General features: G+C 46.0%; 1 protein-coding gene across 2 annotated transcripts in view; it reads left to right on the forward strand.

The window, feature by feature from the left end:
* LOC137382228 (coagulation factor XIII A chain-like) overlaps positions 1-12,093 on the forward strand; it is a 111,386-nt gene extending 99,293 nt beyond the window's left edge. For both annotated transcript variants that reach the window (XM_068054456.1, XM_068054457.1), the window contains exons 14-15: positions 3,622-3,758; positions 8,891-12,093. In XM_068054456.1, the coding sequence (XP_067910557.1) occupies positions 3,622-3,758; positions 8,891-9,029 (276 nt within the window). In that variant the 3' untranslated portion in view covers positions 9,030-12,093. The remainder of the gene's footprint in view (positions 1-3,621; positions 3,759-8,890) is intronic.
* Positions 12,094-13,079: the final 986 nt, after the last annotated feature.

Below are 13,079 nucleotides of genomic sequence, written 5' to 3' on the forward strand. Positions count from 1 at the left end.
TAGATGGTGGACAGACTTTGGGGAGTCAGGAGGTGAGTTACTCACTGCAGGATTCCTAGCTTCTGACCTGCTCTTGAAGCCACGGTATTTATATGGCTACTCAAGTTCAGTTTCTGGTCAATGGCAACCTCCAGGATGTTGATAGTGGGGTTTCAGCAATCGTAATGCCGTTGAATGTCAAGGGGAGATGGTTAGATTCTCTCTTGTTGGAGATGGTCATTGCCTGGCACTTGTGGGGTGTGAAAGTTAATTGCCACTTATCAGCCCAAGCCTGGATATTGTCCAGGACTTGCTGCATTTCTACATGGACTGCTTCAGTATCTGAGGAGTTTCAAATGGTGCTGAACATTGTGCAAACATCAGCAAACATCCTCACCTCTGACCTTATGATTGAAGGAAGGTCATTGATGAAGCAGCTGAAGATGGTTGAGCCTAGGACACTACCCTGAGGAACTCCTGCAGTGATGTCCTGGAGCTGAGATGATCGACCTCCAACGACCACAGCCATCTTCCTTTGTGCTAGATATGATTCCAACCAGCAGAGAGTTTTCTCCCTGATTCCCATTGATTCCAGTTTTGCTAGGGCTCCTTGATGCCATACTCGGTCAAATGCTGCCTTGATGTCAAGGGCAGTCACTCTCACCTCACCTCTTGAGTTCAGCTCTTTTGCCCATGTTTGAACCAAGGCTGTTATGAGGTCAGGAGCTGAGTGGCCCTGGCAGAACCCAAACTGAGCGTCACTGAGCAGGTTGTTGTTAAGCAAGTGCCGCTAGATAGCACTGTTGATGACACCTTCCATCACTTTATTGATGATTGAGAGTAGGCTGATGGGACGGTAATTGGCCGGGTTGGATTTGTCCTGCTTTTCGTGTACAGGACATACCTGGGCTATTTTCCACATTGCTGGGTAGATGCCAGTGTTATAGCTGTACTGGAACAGCTTGGCTAGGGGCGCGGCAAGTTCTGGAGCACAGGTCATCAGTACTATTGCCGGAATATTGTCAGGGCCCATAGCCTTTGCAATATCCAGTGCCTTCAGTCGTTCCATGATATCACGCGGTGAATCGAATTGGCTGAAGTCTGGCATCTGTGATGCTGGGGACTTCAGGAGGAGGCCGAGATGCATCATCCACTCGGCACTTCTGGCTGAAGATTGTTGCAAATGCTTCAACCTTATCTTTCGCACTTATGTTCTGGGCTCCCCCATCATTGAGGATGAGGATTTATGTGGAGCCACCTCCTCCTGTTAGTTGTTTAATTGTCCACCACCATTCACGACTGGATGTGGCAGGACTGCAGAGCTTAGATCTGATCCGTTGGTTGTGGAATCGCTTAGCTCTGTCTGTTGCATGCTGCTTACACTGTTCGACACACAAGTAGTCATATGTTGTAGCTTCACCAGGTTGACACTTCATTTTGAGGTATGCCTGGTGCTGCTCCTGGCATGCCCTCCTGCACTCTTCATTGAGCCAAGAGGAGCAGGAGTGTTTCCTCCAGGCCCATCAAGCTACCCAGTAAATCCCCTCCCCCTTCCACAATCTGTCTGCTCCCCTTCTCCACCATCAGAACCCCTACCGACCACCATCAGGAACCCCCCCACCCCCAACGATTGGGATCCCCCCTCAATTTGTAACACCCTCCCCCACTAGACCTATCTGCTGTCCTCAGCCTCGGCCTTGTGCTGCAGGCTTTCCGCCTGACAAGTCAATCAGACTGGCTTTGGCGGGAAACTGACAAAAAATAATTTAAAGGAGCCCTGCAGGACATTTGGAAAAACCATTCTTCTGGGCGTCCCGACTTCAGAACAGCCCCCTGCCTCAGCCCTGACATGGAATATACCTCCTGGTTAAATCCAGGCTTAAATTTCCATGACTGTACCAGTATTAACAACTATTAGCAATTCGTAAACTGAGAAAATGAGGTTAGCAATCTTGATCTTCTTGACCTTGATCCGTCACAAATGAATTGACTGTAAATTACCATGCAGAGTTCAGTTAATTTTTTCTCATTTAAACACCAGCAGTTACAAGCAATAAAATGGATGAATACAGTATTGACTGAAAATGGTTTTAATTTTAATTCACAATTTATGAGACCCTGTAGCATAAGCTTGTAGGGTAGATTGGAACTCTCTGGTTTTAGCCTGCCAGTCGAGTGGGCAGACTGGCTGCCTAATCCAACCAAAAGGAGGCCTGTTCCATTTTGAGAGCCTGGTCTCTTTGCCATGTCACTGAAGAGCAGCCTGCCCTGACCAGGCATTCCGCTGCACCTCTCTGGCTCCAGGCCGATGCAATATCAGGCAGTCAGGAAGCTAACTCAGACATCAGGGAGGTAGATCTGGGGGTGGGAGTTGTTGGAGGTAACCAATCACAGGGGAGTGGAGCCTAGGGTGGCAGTTGTCCACATTTTCTTGGAGAGCCAGGAAAATGATTTTTCAATCCCTTTTTTTGGGGCTCCTTCCTCTTCACATTTAGTTCAACTGCGCAGAGTGGGTACATCGTACTGTCTGGCAAGTCGTCCCTCATTATTTCATCGAGGTCCTACTTACATTATAAGATGCTAATTTGCATTAATTAATGAGACTCAATGCCTGATTCAGTCAGAGGGAAGGCTCCAGTACATAAGGCAGCAGAGTGAGAATGGGACATTAAGTTCGCCACAGCTGCTTTAACTCTGGTACCACCCTGTTTCTGCCTGACAGACCTAGTTAAAATCAGGCCTTATAAGACAGCTTGTAGTTCAACAGCACAGTTTTTTATTTTCAAAAGATTTTAAATTGGACACACTCCTATCCATGTCGAAGGAAAATAAAAATGCAATCAAATTTTGTATGAAAAAGATGGAATGAAGGAAATGCTCCTCGCCACTCTGGTAACCTATGTTTTATACTGCCCTTTTCCCCAGGCCCCTCTCCATATTCTGCTCACCACAGTTTATTGGGACCTGATTTTCCATTTACTCCATGTTTTCCTAATGTGTAAATCAATCTGTGTAATGTCTTCGTCTCTCGACAGCCCAGTCAATCATAATCACTGGACCCATTTTCTCAGACTGCAGATGCTGGTAGTGAATTTGCTTTTGCCATTTACACCTCCCCTGGACAGATCTTTTGTTTCTTTACTTGTTCCATTAGCACCCCCTTCTGCCTTGCTTCATCATCCCTTTTGTCATTTAATCTCTCCGGCCCCCCTCCCCCCCCCACCCGAGCATAGACCTCCCTTTTTGTTATTTTCTCCCCTCCTTTCCTTGCCCCGATTCCTGTTACGTTTATAAGATTTTCCAGTTCTGTCTAAAGATCACTGATCTGAAATGTTAGTTCTGTTTTTCTATCCACAGATACTGCCTGATTTGCTCTGTGTTTCCAGCATTTTCTGCTTCTATTTCAGATTTCCTGGCATCCACAGTATTTTGCCTTTGTAACCCAGTCTATTTCTCTCGCCTACTCCCAATTTATCAAAACAACCTTAAAATGTCAGTCATGGTGACAGTTAGGATATTTCTGTAGATACATTCGTCTGGGTAATTTCACAGCCTCTATAGAAATCTTGAGGGATTGGTAAGGACACAGACCAATCACCACTAATAGTTCCTAATAAATTTACTTTTCCCATCTCTTTTCAGGCTGAAGGACCAGCAGTGTATGGACTTAAGGTAACCATAGCCATTGAATTTACAAACCCTCTCAAAAAGCCTCTAGAACACATAGTTCTTCGCATTGACGGACTAGACTCATTGAAGCCTAAGTTAAAGATCTTCAGGTAGGAAAAAATTATTTTCAAAAAATCAGTTTAAATGACCATGAATAAAGCATTTACATGGAATAACATTTCTGGCTGTGTGGATGCCCCTTTATTAGTATGTCTTCATATTAAAAACACAAATCAGTCTTTCCAGAGTATGATAAAATCCCATCTGTTTTATATCGGGTAAGAGTTGGGAATTTGACAGAAAACTAGAGAGTTGTCTTTAATTCTCTCTATCCGGCAGCAAGGTGCGGACCTAGGGTACAGGGGGAAGATTAAGATGGTGGAGTTGGTGGGGGGTGGGTGCAGGTTCGTGCCAGGTTCTTAAAGTTCGCTTGTGAGTGGGGGAGAGGGGGGAATCCACCCCTTTCAGATGTTATACATCATCTATTCTTAGCTGAAATAATGAGAAATAATCCGAGAGCACCGGCATGTTGTGCTACAGAGAGAGAGAACTGAAGTTGACACCTCTGGTTCCTGCACAATGAGTTCGTCAGTGACTATCGTTCTGTCAGCAGAGGCTTGGGGCTGGACTTTCCTTCTGGGGTCGGGAACCCAACACGGGAGAATTTCCCAACCCAGCATGGCGTCGGAGGTGGACCCCCAACACGATTTCTTTGCAGTGCCAAGCCAATTAAATGGCCAGAGGGTGCGCTCGCCGTGCAATTAAGGACAGCGGGCGGGTTCCTGAGACTGGAGGGACAATAGGAGGCCCCTCGAGCAATGATACATCAGCAGCCCAATTGAGGAGGGAGCTACTGGTGTATGTCAGAGAAAGAGAGAGGGAGAGAGAGAGAGGGCACCTTCACCTTGAGGTGCCCTCTGAACACTTCTTAAAAATATGAAAATAGAAAGAGGCTGCAGCTGGTAGGCTGTCCTCAGGAGTGTGAGCCTGTGACTGTAGCTGTGGCTATTGCAGTGTGGTGACTATAAGGAGGGGTCAAAAAGGCCACTGGAACACTGCATCCACCACCGCATCCCCGCACCCCGCACCCATCCCCCCACCAGCCCCGATCTCCTGCTGGAGATAGCCTCATCTTTCTGGCTGTGTTTTGGTCACCACAAATTCTAGTCGGCACAGGAGTGGGGACTTAATAGGCCCTTTAAATACCTTTATCGGCTACCTGCCTCTTGCGGGAGGGTAGCCTTCCACCACCGACCCGGTCTTGTTGAACATGGTTCAGAGGTGAAACTGTGCCAGCAGCGGGAAATTCTGGGCCTGCAGCCTCCAGTCCCCGCCCCATCATGCTTCAAAAATCCACGTTTCTCTCCGCAGGTGGAGAGAATCAAAGGATGAATGACTCCAAATAAAAACAGAAATGCTGGAAATATTCTGCAGGTCAGGCAGTATCTGTGGGGAGAGAAACAGAGTTAACATTTCAGGTTGATGTCCTTTTGTCAGAACTGACAAAAATGGAAAAGGTTTTAAGTAGTTTAAAACCTGTTATGTCTTTAACTTTTTCCACTTCTGAATCTTGTCGCTTGAGTCGGAGTCCTGATGTTGAGCTGATTTCCAGGTTGCACACTTGGACATGCATGTGACAGGACTTCAGACGCGATCTTATGGGACGTGGTCAATTAAAACCCGCCTCCGGGATTGCCGTCCAATTAGGGACAGCAGGCGGTCTGAGGAGGAGGGAGGGCCAATCAAGATTTGGAGTGTAAGGGGGTTGTGGGGGTGGGGACGGCAGCCTTCACTGTGGCTGGAGTGGGAGCGCAGCTACAGTAACTGGGATATAAGAGAATGAAAGGGAGATGGAGGATGAAGGTACTGGAAGGCTTTTCTTTAACTCAATCACTCTCAGTGGCAGCAGTCTTCATGAGTGACTGCTGCAATGGCTGGCCTGTACCTGTTGACCGCAGGCTTCCCATTTTCAGCAAATAAATAGCAGGTAAATCTCAAGCCGCTGGGTCCTCCCACTATGCACTTGCCTCCTATGCGCTGATGAGACATGCAGACTGCCAGGGTCCTGGTCGCTTCTGTGAAAATTAGAATATCCTGGAAAAATTCCTCTAACAATCTCCTCAGCTCCCTTAATTGGCTTCCCGCCACTGCTGGGCAGATTGCCGTCACTACTTGAAGCCACCTCCAGGAAAATTACAAGGTGGTGGAACCACATCAGGGAGTCGGCCTGATGTATTTTTTTGTAGTTTTCCGAGCCTCGCCTCCTGACTCTGTATCTTAGCAAGCCACTCAGTTGTATCAAACTGCTGCAGAAAAGTCAAAGAAGAATAAAATCGGACAAGCCACCTGGTATCTACCTTGGCACTGGAAACGGCAAAGGCAAACCCTGCAAAGTCCTTCTCACTAACAGCTGGGGTCTTCTGCCAAAATTGGAAGAGCTGTCCCACAGCCTAGTCATTCTTACTGAATTATACCGTACACCCAATGTCCTAGACTCTTCCATCACTATCCCTGGATATGTCCCACCGTCTGGACAGACCCACCAGTGATGGAGACACAGTGGGAAGGAGTGGTCCTGGGAGTCCACAACATTTATTCCAGACCCCGTGAAGTCTCATTGCATCAGGTCAAACATGGGCAACGAAACCTCTTGCTGATTACCACCTACCGCCCTCCCTCAGCTGATGAATTATTACTCCTCCATGTTGAACACCACTTGGAAGAAGCACTGAGGGTAGCAAGGGCACAGAATGTACTCTGGATGGGAGACTTCAATGTCTATACCAAGAGTTGCTCTGAAGGACTTATCTGTCAGACTGGACCTGTGTGATGGTGGGAGAACCAACAAAAGGGAAAAACCTACTTGACCAAGCTCTCACTCATCTACCTGTCAGAGATGCATCTGTTCATGTCATTAGGAGTGACTACTGCACTGTCCTTGTAGAGATGAAGTCCTGTCTTCACAGTGAGGATACCATCCATCATGTTGTGTGGCACTCCCATTGTGCTAATTGGGATAGATTCAGACCAGATCTAGCAGCTCAAAATTGGGCATCCATGAGGTGCTGTGGAACATCAGCAGCAGCAGCAGAATTGTATTCAAACACAATCCATAATCTCATGGCCCAGCATATCCCTCATTCTACCATTACTATCAAGTCAGGGGATCAACCCTGGTTCAATGAGAAGTGCAGGAGAACATGCCAGGAGTGCATCAGAAATACCTAAAAATGAGATGCCAACCTGGTGAAGCTACAACATTATACATATGCTAAACAGCAGAAGCAGCATGTGATAGAGAAAAGTAATCCCACAACCAAGGGATCAGATCAGAGCTCTGCAGTCTTGCCACATCCAGTCATGAATGGTGGTGGACAATTAATAAACTAACTGGAAGAGGAGGCTCCACAAATATCCCCATCCTCACTGATGGAGGAGCCCAGCACGTTAGTGCAACATTCAAGGCTGAAGCATTTGCAACAATCTTCAGCCAGACGTGCCGAGTGGATGATCCACCTCGGCCTCCACCTGATGCCCCCAGCATCAGAGATGCCAGTCTTCAGCCAACTCAATTCACTCCATGTGATAGCAAAACACTGCTGAAGGCTCTGGATACAGCAAAGGCTATGGGCCCTGACAACATGCTGGCTGTAATACTGAAGACTTCTGCTGCAGAAATAGCCGCACCGCTAAGCCAAGCTGTTCCAGTACAGCTACAACACTGGCTTGTACCCGGCAATGTGGAAAATTGCCCAGGTATGTCCTGGCCATAAAAAGCAGGACAAATCCAATCCAACCAATTACCAGCAGTCCACTATCAATCATCAGCAAAGTGATGGAAGGTGTTGTTGACAGTGCTATCGAGTGCCACTTACTCAGTAATAACCTGCTCACTGATGCTCAGTTTGGGTTCCGCCAGGGCCACTCGGCTCCAGACTTCATGACACCTTTGACCCAAACATAGGCAAAAGAGCTGAATTCAAGAGGTGAGGTGAGAGTGATTAACATTGACATCAAGAGAGCCCTAGCAAAAGTGAAGTTCATCGGAATCAGGAGGAGAACTTTCCAGTGGATGGAGTCGTACCTAGCACAAAGGAGGATGTTTGTGTTTGTTGGAGGCCAATCATCTTAGGCCAGGAGTTCCTCAGGGGAGTGTTCTAACCATCTTCAGCTGCTTCATCAATGACCTTCCTTCCATCATAAGGTCAGAAGTGGGGATGTTCGCCAAAGATTGCACAGTGTTCTGTATCATTTGCAACTCCTCAGATACTGATGCAGTCCGTGCCCACATGCAGCAAGACCTAGACAATATTTCAGGCTTGGACTGATAAGTGGCAAATAACATGCGCATCACATAAGTGCCAGGCAATGACCATCTCCAACAAGAGACAGTCTAACTATCTTCCCTTGATATCCAATGGCATTACCATCGCTGAATCTCCCACCATTAACATCCTGGGGTTACCATTGACCATAAACTTAACTGGACCAGCCATATAAATACTGTGGCTACAAGAAAAGGTCAGAGGCTCGGAATTCTTTGGCGAGTAACTCACCTCCTGACTCCCCAAAGGTCTGTCCACCATCTCCGAGGCACAAGTCAGGAGTGTGATAAAATACTCTCCACTTGCTTGGTTGACTGCAGCTCCAACAACACTCAAGAAGCTTGAAACCATCCAGGACAATGCGGCCCACTCAATCAACACACAATCCACCACCTTAAACATTGGCATAGTGGCTGCTCAGGCAGCACCTTCCAAACCTGCAACCTCTACCACATAGAAGGACAAGGACAGCAGATGCATGGGAACATCACCACCTGCAAGTTCCCCTCCAAGCCACACACCATCCTGACCTGGAACTATATCGCCGTTCCTTCACTGTCACTGGGTCAAATTCCTGGAACTTCTTTCCTAACAGCACTGTGGGTGTATCTACACCCCAAGGACTGCAGCAGTTCAAAAAGGCAGCTCACCATCACCTTCTCAAGGGCAGTTAGAGATGGGCAATAAATGCTGGTCTTGTCAGCGATGCCCACATCCCATGAACAAATTAAAAAAAAGTTCCTATGCTGCCATGTTGTCATGGCATTCTAGTTTCAAGCTGAAGGAAGTTGCGATACAAAATACCGAAGCGCAAACTATGACACAGTTATGCAAACGTATATCTAACCAGGGGTTATTTATTAAATCTGAAGATAGCCATTTCAGTTTGCAATAAAATCCATGTTTTCCATTTGCAGCATTCTCTCAGAAAATGCCACCTTAAAGACGGAGGAATCGTTTGTACCATGGAGGCGTGGTCAGCGGAAGGTGGTCGCGAGCCTGGACTGCGATGCACTGAGGCAGGTCATTGGAGAGTTAGAGTTAACCGTTGTGTAGGAAAGAGAAATGGAGCAAGCTGAGAATCTTCTTTTAATCACATAAAAAAAAGAGTTTTATGGAGAAGTAACCTGGAGCAAGTATTAAATGATAAGTTTAAAAGTGAGTTCTGATGTATCCATCCTCTGTTTTGGAGCTTGTTGCTAATGCTGCCGTGTCTCAATATTTTTTTCACTTCAACCAATATCGAATTGGTGACAGCACTTAAGAGTTTATCCTCGTTACATTTTTCATATCTATGCTACAGCATTTTCCTATTTTGTAATGCTTGCTTTATTATATATTGGATATTATAAACCAGAATAGAGCTTGTATCAATAGTTTGCTATTCTTCTTCACCCATAGCTATCGGGTCCTGAGGCCCTTTTTTAAATAACTAAAATGTGTCACAGAAAGCTTGGATCAAAAGAAATGTGCAGATATAGTCACGCATTTGTGACTTCTTAGATATTTGAAATAAAGGGATGCTTTTTTTCCTCTCTTTTCTTGCCTAATTTTCCTTTGTGCCCCTCCTTTACCCGACTGGAGTACAGATCCACAGATGCCAGGCACCCTTTTCACCCAGGTGGCTGTACTTTATATGTGAGCCTATATGGTGATCATCAGCAGGCTTTTCAACCTCGAGGCATCACATTTGAATCCAATCCTGTTCTCGTGTGATGCCCATCCACCCACAGTTCATTATTTCTGATCACTTCTTCTCCCTGCAGTGGAGGGTGGTTAACAGGTCCATAACCTGTGGGTGGTGGTGGGGGTGGAGCTGGAGAGGTGCAGTGTGTAGCTGGGAGCTGGAGAGGTGCAGTGTGTAGCGGGGAGCTGGAGAGGTGCAGTGTGTAGCGGGGAGCTGGAGAGGTGCCGTGTGTAGCTGGGAGCTGGAGAGGTGCAGTGTGTAGCTGGGAGCTGGAGAGGTGCCGTGTGTAGCTGGGAGCTGGAGAGGTGCAGTGTGTAGCTGGGAGCTGGAGAGGTGCAGTGTGTAGCTGGGAGCTGGAGAGGTGCCGTGTGTAGCTGGGAGCTGGAGAGGTGCAGTGTGTAGCTGGGAGCTGGAGAGGTGCAGTGGGTAGCTGGGAGCCGGAGAGGTGCAGTGTGTAGCTGGGAGCCGGAGAGGTGCAGTGTGTAGCGGGGAGCTGGAGAGGTGCAGTGTGTAGCTGGGAGCTGGAGAGGTGCAGTGTGGAGCTGGAGAGGTGCAGTGGGTAGCGGGGAGCTGGAGAGGTGCAGTGTGTAGCTGGGAGCTGGAGAGGTGCAGTGTGGAGCTGGAGAGGTGCAGTGGGTAGCGGGGAGCTGGAGAGGTGCAGTGTGTAGCTGGGAGCTACAGAATCAGTGAAAGAGAAATATATCTTCCAAACTTTGGCTTTCTCCAAGTAAATACTGTGTTCCCATTGTTTTCAACGTCAAAAGTATTCAGCTGATTTGTTTTTATATCAAAGCTAATTACAGTTAACCTATTTTGTTTTTCTTAAAATGCAATGCAAAACATAATATTGAATATTTCTGTATTTTATTTTATATATATCTGAGCAACCAATTAAAAAAGCTAAAATTGTATGAGCTGGTAGTTTTAAGGTTATGTCAGACAGGGCTTGGCTATATAGGGCTAGGGTCAAAGGTTATATAACAATGGCGAAGTTGTACATTGGATATAAAACTGTGAAAGCTTAGGAGGCCCAATGTGTCTGTGCCAGCTCCTTGCCAGGATACTGCTCACTCTTTCCCCATGGACTGCCTCCCACACACTGTTCCACAGATTCATTCTCTCAAAACCCCCCAACCCATACCCCAGCCAGCGGAGTACTACAGACACAGCAGTTACACGGGTCTGTTCCTGTATATGGTCTGTCCATGCCTCTAAATCCAACCACTCTGCACAGTGGTCATGTTGCAAATGACAGTACCACTTCATGATCCACGTCCTGGCTTGTTGAACTCGTCTCCATGACTATTGAGGGCCATTGCAATATTTCAGCTAACACAGCTCCTTGCTACCAGTGGTGTGTAGGAACACCGCCTCCCCACCCTGACCTTGCCTGCTATGGCAATACCCCAAACCACAAATGTGGATTATGTGGCTGTAAGACATATGTTGTTCAGAGTAAATAGTGTTTGAGTTCTACCTAAGTACAGGTAAAGGACCATGCAATCCTTCCTGGGAGCCTGAATGACGAGATTTCTTTTGCAAACACCACTGCAGCATATTAAATAAACAGAGTGGCAGACTGATGTAAGAAAGAAGATGCTAGTATATTGCACCTTCTCCTGGTGCCATAAGAATAATGATCTAAATAAGTGGCATCCCAGGATGGGGAGCTTCCATCCAGTTACAGCCAGTAAAATATCCAACAATAACAACAAGTTGCATTTATATAGCACATTTAACAGAGCAAAATGTCCCAAGGCATTTCACAGGAGTATTATCAAACAAAATTTGACACCAAGTCACGTCAGGAGGTATTATAGCTTTCTCTTTCAAAGACGGAGGCTTTAAGGAGCATCTTAAAGGAGGAAAGGGAGAGAGGTTTATGGGGGAATTCCAGAACTTAGGACCTGGGCAGTTGAAGACATGGTCGTCATTGGTGGAGCGATTAAATCCTAATCTAACCTGTGTAACTTTGTGAATTTTGGGAGGCTCCACTCATGACACTTTTGGGTGAAGTGCAGGTCAGTGAATCGGGAGTAGAAATCAGTACAGTGGTTGGCAGTGCAGGTTACCATAAGCTTTTCTTGAGGGGAAACAAATGATATGTTGCAGAGGGAGTAAGTCTTAAAGAATATAACTGATTGTACAAATACGTGTTCCCAGCAAGCGGCCTCACTTGTTAGGATCATTTATGAAATGATCGTGGACCACCATGATTTCCTGATAGGCATTCCCAGTGGGTCAGACACTGTACTGGGAATGCATATTCATAACATTGTCCTAATATGTTTCATAATAGAATTCATGGTACATTATAATGCTATAGGGAGGAGCTTTATTGGTAGGTCTACATCTTATTGTATTACACATGTTCTTATGATGTTCACAAACATTATTCCAACCTGGTTGCTAATAAAATTAACTTTCCTGTAACTTTGTTTCAAAGTCTCCTTTGCGTAGATAGAAGTTTCATCGATATATGGTTTTTGTTTGCTGCAATCGGTTAATATGTTACCCCAGGTTCTCACTAAATGATATGGAACACAGCTTCAGTCTCCTACTTTTCAACTGCAATGCTATTTTGAGACAGCAACCCCTATAGGGAAGGGAAATGGAACATTAGAGTTGTCTCTCAGTCTTCTTCCACACATAATGGAGCCGTCCTGAGAGAAATCTGGATGCAGAACCTCACCAATCTAGTTGGCTGAATTACCTGAGGAGAGCAGACAAAGAGAAAGAAAAAGGGTAAATACCCTTTAAAACAAAAGAAAACTGGTACCATCACATAATATTACATGAGCTGGTCTGAATCAGTACGATAATGAAACTTCCCCTTGTCCAGTTGATTTTTACAATGCTTCTCTATCTGTTCTTTGGATATGAGATGTAAGGACCTGCTGATAATGTAGAGAGAAAATTCTGAGAAGTTTGAATTAAATTCATCTGAGTAGCTTAAATAAATAGAGCTAATAACAATAGACTCAGACTATGAAAATAATGCAAGAGATTGCATTCATTACAAGGATCTTTTTTCATCCATCATAGGATGTGAGCATTGTTGGCAAGGCCAGCATTTATTGCCCCTCCCTAATTGCCTTGAGAAGGTGGCGGTGAGCTGCCTTCTTGAAACCCTGAGGTCTGTGTGGTGTAGCTACACCCACAGTCATGTTAGGTAATCCATTGTCAGATTTGTATAATTATATGACAAACACCTCTCTGTTTCCCACCCCCTCCCCCCCCCTCCACACTTTTTTTGGTCCTTTCTTCGTCTTCTCAACATATCCGAGGTTTTGATAGAGTAAATGAGAAGAAGCTATTTCCATTGGTGGGTGAGTTGATAACCAGAGGATGAAAAAGTTAAGACAATTTGTAAAAGAACCTGGGGGAGATGAACAACATTTTTTTATGCAGCGAGTTGT

The sequence above is a fragment of the Heterodontus francisci genome, chromosome 2 (assembly GCF_036365525.1).
Source record: "Heterodontus francisci isolate sHetFra1 chromosome 2, sHetFra1.hap1, whole genome shotgun sequence".
Classification (NCBI taxonomy): domain Eukaryota; kingdom Metazoa; phylum Chordata; class Chondrichthyes; order Heterodontiformes; family Heterodontidae; genus Heterodontus; species Heterodontus francisci.